The sequence below is a fragment of the Corythoichthys intestinalis genome, chromosome 9 (assembly GCF_030265065.1).
Source record: "Corythoichthys intestinalis isolate RoL2023-P3 chromosome 9, ASM3026506v1, whole genome shotgun sequence".
NCBI lineage: Eukaryota > Metazoa > Chordata > Actinopteri > Syngnathiformes > Syngnathidae > Corythoichthys > Corythoichthys intestinalis.
Window position 1 is genome coordinate 48,074,802 of NC_080403.1, and position 12,716 is coordinate 48,087,517.

General features: G+C 37.7%; 1 protein-coding gene across 2 annotated transcripts in view; it reads left to right on the forward strand.

The window, feature by feature from the left end:
* LOC130921718 (histone deacetylase 7-like) overlaps positions 1-12,716 on the forward strand; it is a 114,728-nt gene that overhangs the window by 60,235 nt on the left and 41,777 nt on the right. For both annotated transcript variants that reach the window (XM_057845943.1, XM_057845941.1), the window contains 6 exons: positions 491-685; positions 1,077-1,272; positions 3,972-4,105; positions 4,335-4,455; positions 4,547-4,596; positions 9,344-9,451. In XM_057845943.1, coding sequence (XP_057701926.1) covers positions 491-685; positions 1,077-1,272; positions 3,972-4,105; positions 4,335-4,455; positions 4,547-4,596; positions 9,344-9,451 — 804 coding nt within the window. The remainder of the gene's footprint in view (positions 1-490; positions 686-1,076; positions 1,273-3,971; positions 4,106-4,334; positions 4,456-4,546; positions 4,597-9,343; positions 9,452-12,716) is intronic.

Below are 12,716 nucleotides of genomic sequence, written 5' to 3' on the forward strand. Positions count from 1 at the left end.
TCGAAGTATTCTCCCCACCGACTCACGACGTCCCGAGTCGAGGTCAGCAGTACCCCATCTTCACTATACACAGTGTTAATGGTGCACTGCTTTCCTCTCTTCAGACAATAATTTAATCTATTAAAAATGATTGCATGCATAGGTTTGTTAGATAAAAGCCCCAATATTCTGGCTATATTTTTAGTTGGTAATAGGCAGATTTACTGACGAACTTTAGATGGCTTTCAAAGTTTAGTTCTGAGTCAATAATTTCTGCAATATTTCTGGCTTGATTTGTAGCTTTAAGTGACATAGTGACAAAGTCAGTGCTGATCTTTTGTGCCCTAAAATATTGGGTGTTTGATTTTTGTGATGTTTTTATTTAGATGGTGTGCTGTGATAAAATTTTTTTTAATGTGACTTGGCCCAGTGATGGTTACAATGTTGTGACTGGACACCATTTCAAGTTCCTAAGCGCATATGCAATGAGACTCCTCCTCATCTGATACAGATCCCATCAGAAGACATGGACCTGGAAGAAATTGGATCAGAATCTGGGTCCATGTGCAGCTCTGAGCCGGGCTCGGTTTGCGAGGACAGGTGTCGAAGGAGACAGAGTTCCGCCAGCACCGACTCCGTTTATGACACAGAGTCCACGACCTCCTCTCGGGAAAGTTTGATTGAGATATCGCAGACCGTCAGTCAGGTAAAACAGACACATTCTTATGTGATGCAGAACATTTTGTAGACAATTCCTCAGGGAAAGAGCTGCCAAGGTGTAAAAAGATTTTTCTCTGGTACTTAAAGTCAAATTGTATTTTTTTTTTAAATTTAATATTGCTATTTATGAAACATTTTTTTCATGAATGAAAGTTGGCTGAATTTACCCTACCTCTTTTCACATTTGCTTTAACAGAAGAGGGCGCTGTTTCTTTAAAAATGGCTATCAACACATAGCGTCGACATCATTTTAAGAGCGTCATATTAGTCCTATTGGGTATATACAGGAGAATGAAATTTGGCCTGATCATTTCTTTTCCACATGTGTAGCTACTGTTCTATTCATACATTCTTAATGCTTTATTTGGGAATTACAGAGGCAGTTGGTCCACCGAGCAGGATTTCACATGGACTCCCCTAATGTACCTGTCCTGATGTGGCCTCACCAACCTTTGGTCCGAACCCAGTCCTCTCCTGCCTCAACTTCTCTGCCTCCTCTTCTGAATGCATCCACAACCAGGCCCATCTCTCTATCCTGTCCTAACCCAGAGGTCAAGCTCCGTTTCACCACTGGTGAGTTAAACAAAAGCAAAAAAGAAACAATAGTTTTTCCTATTGTTTCCTCTCAAACACTCCATCTCTGTTTAACAAAGTTCTTTGTCACCGTGTGAAAATATTTTTTAAATGACCACAGACAGACTCAACACATCTAAACAGTTATTTGTTCCAAACTACAAAGATTCAAACTCTTGAATGGTGGTTTTGTTTCAAGGCTGTTTTATGTTTGTTGCCAGAACTCTGAGAATGAGTTGTTACCCCACACCAAGTCCAACTGGACTGTGCCATGTTTATTGTCCTCTGACGTGCACATGTGCATTGAAGTGGCTTTGGCAAGGAACTGCTGTGGGTTTGTGGTAAATGGGAAGGTGGAACACTCACCAAGCTGACATGCTCGAAATCCAAACCTGGTAGTCTGGGAGCTGGACCTGCCATTTATTTGGGTTTTATGACCACACTGTAACTGCACAAAATAAAAGCTGATCACACAGGAGTGACTTCAATTTAGACAATTTTAAAGTGTCCGGTCGTTTTTTTCTCACAAGCAAAACATGTGTTAGAGAGTCGAAAGTGGTGCTGATACAGGAAATGGCCACCCACTGCTTCTCCCGAATGGGTTAAATGCAGAGATTTGTTGCCTCTGTATCGTAAAGGTTCCGAAGAAATACATGTAGCCTAGTGGAGAATGCTGGTCTTTCAATGAGGGGAAGCTCAAAGTGCAGCAGGACCGAGAACCAGAAGTGGGATTTGCCATCTTGGCAAAATGGATTTTCCCATGTGGCATTGTTTTTGCTATATGTGGCAACATAGATTGTGCCATGTCGCATTTTATTTTGCCATGTGGCAACATAGATTTTGCCATGTGACATTTTTTTTTGTCATGTGGCAACATGGATTTTGCCATTTGGCATTTTTTTGCCATGTGGCTTTTTGTTTTCTTTTTTTTTTTTGCCATGTGGCAACACAGATTTTGCCATGTGGCTTTTTTTTTTTTTTGCCATTTGGCAACATGGATTTTGCGATGTGGCATTTTTTTTGCCATGTGTCCACATGGATTTTGCCATGTGGCTTTTTTTTTTTGCTATGTGGCAACATGGATTTTGCCATGAAGCATTTTTTTTTTTGCCACGTGGCAACAAGGATTTTGCCATGTAGCATTTTTTTTTTGCCATGTGGCATTTTTTTTTCTTGCCATGTGGATTTTTTTTTGTTTTGTTTTGTTTTTTTGCCATGTGGCATTTTTTTTTTTTTTTTTTTTTTGCCATGTGGCCACATGGATTTTGCCATGTGGCATTTGTTTTGCCATGTGGCCACATGGATTTTGCCATGTGGCATTTTTTTTTGCCATGTGGCAACATGGTTTTTGCCATGAAGCATTTTTTTTTGCCACGTGGCAACAAGGATTTTGCCATGTAGCAATTTTTTTTGCCATGTGGCATTTTTTTTTCTTGCCATGTGGCTTTTTTTTTTTGCCATGTGGCTTTTTTTTTTTTTTTTTTTTTGCCATGTGGCATTTTTTTGCCATGTGGCCACATGGATTTTGCCATGTAGCATTTTTTTGCCATGTGGCTACATGGATTTTGCCATGCGGCATTGTTTTTTTTTTTTGCCATATGGCTTTTTTTTTTTTTTTTGCCATGTGGCATTTGTTTTTTGTTTTTTTTGCCATGTGGCCACATGGATTTTGCCATGTGGCATTTTTTTGCGCCATGTGGCCACATGGATTTTGCCATGTAGCATTTTTTGCCATGTGGCTACATGGATTTTGCCATGTGGCATTGTTTTTTTGTTTTTTTTTGCCATATGGCATTTTTTTTCCATGTTGCAACAAGGATTTTGCCATGTAGCAATTTTTTCACCTCTGAACAGTAGCGCGAGAGGGGGAGTGCTGAGGGTGCTGGAGCACCCTCTGGTGTTGGAGAGGGGGGGGGAGTGGTTTGGTAGATTCTTTTTGTTGTTGTTGTTAAAAAAAATCTATAAATAAAATATACTGAAACAATTGCGTATTTAACTTTGGGGATTAAATTTATATGTTAAAAAAGTTTTTTTTTTTTTGTTATTAACATAGTCACTACCTGACACCTTGCTTGCTACCAAGTCACATTGAATAAGGCGCTATTGGAACGTAAAGTTAAGTGTTAACAGAGGAGGCGTTAACATGGCGCAGAAACAAATTAGCGTTTTTTTTTCTTTAAAAAAGCAGTGAAATTTTCTAAAATTTGAAGAAGATTATTATAGTTTATAATATCGTGCCAGGTGAGGAAAAATGAGCTGCAGATTTAGACCATTCAGAACTTCAAATAGCTTACATCGTAGCGGTATTACAGTTTGTTGTTGCTCTTGAGCTGCCGCCATGCAGAGCTCTGTTGCATATTCGTGTGCAATTTATTCGAGTGTTGTGAAAAGTGGGCGTTAAACTGAGGGTTATTGGACCTTTCAGTTTTCAAATGTGTTTGTTTGTCATTGCGCCGTCTAGCTACGGTGTTTTGCATTCTAATACACGGCCATTTCCAATGCAAAACTCCAACACACACTGTAGTTGAATTAGAACACTGTCTTTGTAGTAGCCTAGTAGTAGTATGTAAACTATCCAGCATGCGTGTGTACTGCCAGTATGCACACCTTGTATGGAGACAAAGAGGGCAAGCATGACAAATTTGGACCCAAACGGCCAATGCCCCTTCCTCTAATGTACACGATGTTTTTTTTCGTAGGTATAGTTTATGATGCTCAGATGCAAAAGCACCAGTGCACCTGTGGGGACAACAGCTGCCACCCCGAACATCCTGGAAGGATTCAAAGCATTTGGTCCCGACTGCACGAAAGAGGCCTGCGAAGCCAGTGTGAGGTATGCAACTGAATAAACACCACAACTTGATTGCTTTTAGACAATTCTAACATGTCATCATTGTGTTATTTTGAGATCTGAATGTCTGCAAATGCCATAGCATGATTCATGTCACTTTCATTTTCAACAATGCACTGGCCTAAATTGTCCAGCGTCATGGTTCATTGCCATTTTTCACCCATCTGTATGTGTTTGCTTGTTTGGGTGTGTATACTTCTTTTCTTTGTAGCATATCCGAAGCAGGAAAGCCACTTTGGAAGAGCTGCAATCAGTCCACTCGGAAAAACACGTGCTTCGGTATGGCACCAACCCTCTGCATCGCCTCAAGCTAGACAACCCTAAGTTGGCTCGTGAGTGATTGATATTTATGACATGAACAGGAAATTTAAAAAAAATAAATAAATAAAATCATTAATAATTCTGATGAATTTCTTCCTGCAGGAATCTTGGCTCAACGCATATTTGTAATGCTACCATGTGGAGGAGTTGGGGTGAGTGTAATGGTCCACACGTATAGCTCACGCAAGGGCGTAGGTTTGCATAAGGACGGTAGGGACAAAACACTACCAACTTTTCAGGATGCTTAAATTGTCCTTACCAACTTTTAAGTAACCTTATTTGCGTTGATAATGACTTCAGTTATATGGGTGATTTAGAATGTCTTCCCATATGTTTTAAGGATCGAACTGACCTTAACATTATTAAGTGAATTATTTTCATTATGTTCAGACTTACAGTACATTTAAATCTTTTGACTTGCCAGTCCATTTTTTCCCCTCAAACACACGTTTGATTGGCTGATGACTTGACCCCATCAACAAAAGCACTCACAGCCCTGAAAGTATAGGGAAAGTTTGACTTTTGGGGCAGGGGGGGCACAACATGTTGATGACCCCAAAACGCAGTGTCAGCAATGAAAACTTACAAGAACATTTATAATAATAAGTTGACAATGAGCGTTTTTTGTTTCCCGTGATTCTTGAGGGGAATTCTAAAACAGGCTGCTTAGGCAATACTTTTCGCCAAGATCGTCATCCATTGAATTTGGTACGCCCGCCGGTGTCGTGCCAATGTTGTTACCCCAGTCAAAATTTGTATCCCCTGGGCGGAGACATATGGAGGTAGATTTGTGTCTTTATTATTCAATCAAAAAAAAGTTGCTTCGATTAAAATATATATATTTTCAACCAAAAAAAGTCGCTTCAATTAAAAAAAAAATGTGTTTGAATGCAAAAATAAAATTGAAACTCAAAAAACTATTTTAAAAAATGCATGTGAAAGCTATTTTAATTTTTTTTTTTTTTTTTTTTTTTTGATTGAAGCAACTTTTTGATTGAAGTAATGTTGATTTGTGTTTTTGTGTTTGGGTCACATTTTGGCTAGGACATCTTTCTCTATTATTCAATCAAAAAATAAGTTGCTTCAAAAAAATATAGATTTTCAAAAAGAAAAATCACTTCAATCAAAAAAGAAAATTTTCAATCATAGAAATAAGTTTTTGAATGCGAAAAAATATTTGAGATTGAAAAATTTGCATTTGAACACTAAATTTTTCATTGAAAAAGGTTTCTTTGATTGAAGCAATCCTTTTTGTGTTTACGCCATATTATGATTAGGACATTTGTGTCTAAATCATTCAATCACACCAAAAATATTTTCAATCAAAGAAAAAAATCTTTTTTTTAAAAAAATGTTTTTTCTTTTATATATATACACATATACATATATATATATATATATATATATATATATATAGTCAATACATGCAATGACACTTTTCGGCCACCAGGGGAGCCTGGCCCCCCCCTTAAAATCCGCTAATGCCTGAAGAAATACAACATGTCGACAGTAATGCCGCCTCCTCTGCCCCCTTCGAAGTTTTTTTTCGACCAGCAGCAGCAGCCACTGTATGTAAAAAGACATCAATGTTGTGTAGGTGGGGAACACTCCTCTAATTTTGCCATTGAAAGCCTGACCTCAGAGTTGGCATTACATTAAACTTTGTGAATTTGCAAACCTGCAAACTTGAATAGGAAGCTGCTTAGAGAGACGTATATTAGACTTACTAAATTTTTATTTTTATTCTTCCCTGACTAAGAATTTTTTTTTAGTTATGTTTAGTTTCTTTATTTAGACAATGTTGAGTGGTCTTAACACAAATGTTTAATTTTTGCATTCCTGGATAGTTGAGATTATTAACAAGTGTAATTTTGATATAATGTATGTTCAAATATTGCAAATAAAATTTGCTAATAAAATCCAGACGTTTATTCTGGAATTTATAAAAAATGTTTCTTTAGTAGTTTTTGATACAAAGGTTTGAATCGAATGGTTTATATCCTGAACCAATACACTTGAAAGTTACTATAAGTCAATACAGATTTATTTTGCATTAATCATTTACCCTATCATTTAATTAGGGTTATATTTGTGCGAAATGTAGCCCCAGCAAAAAGTCTACATGTAGGTTATGCTGTGATATCGTCCCTACCAATGTTGAGACCAAACCTACGCCCTTGAGCTCAAGTCTTTCAAACCATCAGTGATATAAAACATTCGACAACATATGAAGTTCAAACCTTAAGGTTTAAAAAACATAAAAGGGAAATAACTTAAAATGAGCGGGGAAAAAAACACTAAAATAGTGTGTGGCAACAGAGATGGTAAAAATACTGCCATGCAAAAAAAAAAACCAAAAAAAACATTTGAATAAAAAATGCTCCTAAAAACAAGGTCTGTGGAACAGTAAACATAGCTACAAAGGCCTTTATTTGAAAGGAGAAGAGAGGAAAAGAGACTAAAGGGGGCTGGGTGTCAGTTGATAAGACGACTGATCTGCCTGGATTTCCGGCCCATGACTTTGCTTGCAGAGTTATTGGAACAAGATGGCAAAGTCTGTGATAAAAGAAATTCCTCTGATTTCATTGTTGCACGATGGGACACTGCCAGACGTTCCCTAAAAAAAGAGTCATATAGAAACACAAGAGTCGCGGAATGCTGACTTGAAACAACTTTGGTATTAGATCTTTCAAAATGATTTAAAATCTGCATTGCCGTCAACAGCAGAAGCGATGAAATTTATAAATCCTACTTAAAGACAAAATATTTTGTAGAAAACTTTGAAGCAAAAAGACAGCTTTCTAAAGTAGTAAAACTTATATTAATATTGCGTTTACGATTAATTGAGCAATTGATAAAATACGATAGCAGCATTGGTGAACCCATGCGATTTATTGACTATAATTTTGCAAAATGCCACATTTTCCAAGACCAAGACTTGCACAAGACCAGAATTCACAGAAACCGAGACATTTGAAAGTTGAGACCAAGAAAAGCCGAGACAACGCGAGACCAAGACCATAAAAATGCATTTAAAATACGTATACTGTATATACAAAGAGGAAAATAACTATTTGAACACCCTGCGATTTTGCAAGTTCTCCCACACCATTCCACTACTCAGTCATTGCGTCTTCGTGTCGCCATTTAAACTGCCCCTTAGAAACGATGGGTGGGTTTGAAATTTTCATGGTACGTGCTTGGTCACTGTGAGAGACAAAAAAAAAAAAAAAAAGATATCACATGTATGATTTTTAAACAATTTATTTGTATTATACTGCTGCAAATAAGTATTAGGAGACCTGAGAAAATCAATGTCAAAATTTGGTACAGTAGCCTTTGTTGACAATTTCAGAGGTCAAACCCTCCTGTAACTTTTCATCAGGTTTGCACAGACTGCAGCATGGATTTTGTACCACTGGTCAACGCAGATCTTCTCTAGATCAATTGGGTTTCTGGAATGTCACTGAGAAACACTGAGTTTGAGCTTCCTCCAAAGATTTTCTTTCGGATTTAGGTTCTGGTACTTGATATGCTTTTTACGAAGCCACTCGTTGGTTATTCTGTCTGCTTCGGGCCATTGTCATGTAGGAAGACCCAGTCATGACCCATTTTCAATGCTCTAACAAAAGGAAGGAGGTTATTCCCCAAAATCTCACAATATATGGCCCTGGTCATCCTCTCCTTAATACAGTGCAGTTGTCCAGTCCCATGTGCAGAAAAACAGCCCCAAAGCATGATACTACCACACTATGCTTCTCAGTAGGGATGGTGTTCTTGGAATGGTACTCATCATTCTTCTTCCTCCAAACACAATGAGTGGAATTAAGACCAAACAGTTCTCATATGACCACATAACCTTCTCCCATGACTCCTCTGGATCATCCAAATGGTCAATGGCAAACTTAAAACAGGCGTGGACATGTGCTGGTTTAAGCAGGGTAACCTTCTGTAACATGCATGCTTTTAAACCATAACGTTTTAGTGTATTACCAATAGTAACCTTGGAAATGGGGTCCCAGCTCCTTTCAGGTCATTGACCAGCTCCTCCTGCTTAGTTCTTGGCTGATTCCTCAACATTATTAGGATCATTGAGACCCTACGAGGTAGATCTTGCATGGAGCCCCAGTCCGAGGGATATCGACAATCATGTTTAGCTTCTTCCATTTTCTAATAATTGCCCAACGATGGATCTTAATTTACCAAGCTTTATTTTCCAGCCTTGTAAAGGTGTCCAATTCTGTCTGTAGTGTCTTTGGACAGGTCTTTGGAGTGTATGGGGTGGACAGGTGTTTATATGGAGCTAACCGCCTCAAACGGGTAAAAAAGTCAGACTCAAAATGTCCACCTGCATTCCACTTCTTTAGGAGAGGTCTTTGATGGTCACAAATCTAGCCAATAAAAAGTTGTTCAAATACCTATTTGCAGCAGTATAACACAAATAAATTGTCAAAAAATCACACACTCTGATTTTTAGATTTTAGATTGTCTCCCACAGTGGACAAGCACCTACCATGAAAATTTCAAACCCGTCCATCATTTCTAAGTGGAAGAACTTGCAAAATCGCAGTGTTTGAATACTTATTTTCTTCACCGTATATACTTGACATTGTTAAGGATGCAGCTTTTTATAGGGCTCAGTGGAATGTTAGAAACACAAAAAAAGTTAATGTTATTGTTTCAGTTTTGTTTTTTCACGAAGTGTTTATTCTTAAAATAGCATGACTGAAGGTAAAGTGCTAATCTTGACAGAAAATGAGTCCCGAGTCTGCGCCAAGACAAGACCAAGACTTTTGGGAATCAAGACCAAGATAAAACCAACACTAGTATTGAGATTTACAACAAATAAGTTCTGTTAAGTAATGTCGATTTAACCGATATTTGATATTTTGTTGACAGGTCGATAATGACACCATCTGGAATGATCTTTATACTGCAGCAGCTTCTCGTATCGCTGCCGGCTGTGTCATCGACCTGGCTCTGAAGGTGGCACAAGGAGAGCTGAAGGTGCATCTTTAAAGCTAACATTTTTCTGGGATTTCAAAACTGCAGCTTGTGTGACATCTTAAAATGATACAGTGCCCTCCATAATCATTGGCACCCCTGGTTAAGATGTGTTTTTTAGCTATTTTTTTTTTTTTCAAATAATATGGGACCTTAATGGGAAAAAAAGAGGAAAATCCAACCTTCAATACAAGTGCATTTATTCAGTGGGGAAAAATCCCACATAAAGGCTTCAACTGGGACCAAAGCACACTTTGGTCAGATGAGACCAAGATTGAGCTTTTTGGAACCAAACACTCTAAGTGGGTTTGACGTGCCACGAAAGATGCGCATGCTGAAAAGCATCTCATACCCACTGTGAAGTATGGGGGTGGGTCAGTGATGATGTGGGGCTGTTTCGCTTCCAAAGGCCCTGGGAACCTTGTTAGGGTGCATGGCATCATGAATGCTTTGAAATACCAGGACATTTTAAATAAAAATCTGTTGCCCTCTGCCCGAAAGCTGAAGATGGGTCGTCACTGGGTCTTTCAGCAAGACAATGACCCTAAACATATCGCCAAATCTACACAGAAATGGTTCACCAGACACAAAATCAAGCTCCTCCCACGGCCATCTCAGTCCCCAGACCTCAACCCCATTGAAAACCTGTGGGGTGAGCTGAAGAGGAGCGTACAGAGGAGAGGACCCAGGTCTCTGGATGATTTAGAGAGATTCTGCAAAGAGAAATGGCTGAAGATCCCTCTTTCTGTCTTTTCCCATCTTGTGAAACAATATAGGAGAAGATTAGGTGCTGTTTTGTTGGCAAAAGGGGGTTGTACAAAGTATTAACACCAGGGGTGCTAATAATTGTGACACACATTATTTGATGTCAAATAATTATTTCTTTATGTGGGATTTTTTCCCCCACTGAATAAATGCATATATATGTATTGAGGTTGGATTTTTCTCTTTTTTTCTATTATAATATTTGAATTTTTAAAAAAAAAATGATTAGAAGCTAAAAAAAAACACATCTTAACCAGGGGTGCCAATAATTATGGAGGGCACTGTACATATTAGACAAAGACTGATAGTAAAATGCAAACATCCATTAAGTCTGTACTAGGGCTGTCAAAATTATCGCGTTAACGGGCGGTAATTAATTTTTTAAATTAATCACGTTAAAATATTTGACACATTTGACGCACATGCCCCGCTCAAACAGATTAAAATGACATCACAGTGTAATGTCCACTTGATACTTGTGTTTTTTGGTGTTTTGTCACCCTCTGCTGGCACTTGGGTGCGACTTATTTTATGGGTTTCAGCACTTCTTACACTTCTTTGTGTAATTATTGACATCAACAATGGCGAGCTACTAGTTTATTTTTTAATTGAAAATTTTACAAATTTGATTAAAACGAAAACATTAAGAGGGGTTTTAATACAACATTTCTATAACTTGTACTAACATTTATCTTTTAAGAACTACAAGTCTTTCTATCTGTGGATCCCTTTAACAGAAATAATGTTAATAATATTAATGCCATCTTGTGGATTTATTGTTACAATAAACAAATACAGTACTTATGTACAGTATGTTGAATGTATATATCCGTCTTATCGTTCCATTCCAACAATAATTTACAGAAAAATATGGGATATTTTATAGATGGTTTGAATTGCGATTAATTACAATTAATTCATTTTTAAGCTGTAATTAACTTGATTAAACATTTTAATTGTTTGACAGCCTTAGTCTTTACCAAAGGTGGCTATAATATGGCCCATGCATGTTTTGCAGTATCAACAACGCAGTAAAATGGAACATTTAACAAGAATTAATCTGACATCTAGTGCACACCCTGCTTTAACAATTTTTCTGCTCGGGCCAAGTTTGGTCATAATTTTCCTTTGGATCTCACATTCCAGCCTCATCCTTGGGTTAAACTATATTTTGCGAATTCTCCTTCAGCCACTATTGAACAGCTTTCGGAAAACAACTTTGTGCGAACATCTTTGGCAGCTAACTCGGTTGTGGTTGTAACTCCTGCTTAGACACGGAAAATTGGAATCTGATTGTCTTTATAGACCGAACAGTTTTAGGGCGCCACATGGGAGTTTGGTGTACTACCATTGTGGTTGCTCATATTGTTTTATTTATTAGGAGAAAACAGCAGATAGGAAGCGGTTTGGCAAAAAAGCACAGAAATAAGTAAAAAACTATTCAACAAACAAATATGAAAAATTCCTCAATAAACATATTTGCTACCTACTATGGATATATAGGTGCTTTCGCATTCTAATTGGTTTTACCAGAGGACACCATCTGAGAGTGAGGGGGTTGGCTGTTTACCAAAGGATAAGAGGAGGGAAGATAGGTCAGATAGGGACGTGATAGGGCAAGGTAGGTTGTGGTTGCGATGGTCCTAATCATGTTTTCTTTCTTCTTCTTTCTTTTCCGGGAAAGTAAAGGAAACTAACTTAAAACCCCTTTATCAACTAAACAGGCAAAGTTTTCGTGTCTAATGATGTCTAAGTGGTTTGGTACCATTTCTAGTAATACATACTTGATTTCTTTTCATTTTTATTATTATGTTTATTTAAATTGAAACACTAAGACTTGGACAATTTAGTGGCAAATTTTAAGAGGTGTGTAGAGTTGCCAAAACTTTTACTGAAATAAAAGTCGCGTTACTTCAACATAATATTGCTCAAGTAAAAGTATAAGTAGTAATCAAAAAAATGTGCTCAAGTCCAAGTAAAAAAATGTACTTGGTGAAAAGAATACTGTATATCAGTGGTCTCAAACCGGTCCTCAAAGGGCCGCAGGGGGTACTGGATTTCATTCCAACCAAACGAGACAAATACCTTTTCACCAATCTGGTTTCTTACAAGTGTAATCAGTTGATTGCAATCAGGTGCTGCTTATGTTAGTAGAAACCTCATTGGTTGAACTGTTTGTGCTGGATCTGTTGGAACAAAAACCAGGACCCACTGCGGCCCTTTGTGGAGTCGGTTTGAGACCGCTGCTGTATATAAATCACGAGTAACATTGTGAGTAGCTGCTTAAGATGTTTGATTCTTTTTAGTGCTGTCAAATTTATCGCGTTAATGGGCGGTAATTAATTTTTTAAATTAATCACATTAGAACATTGAGAGCTAAGACACAGGCGTTCATTGGACCGCACCGTTTATTGGCATAAGCTTCGGCAACTCCTTCATAAAAAAACATAAGTATCATTTAGTGAAAGCAGCAACAAAAATAATATTCCTATCTCTCAAAAGA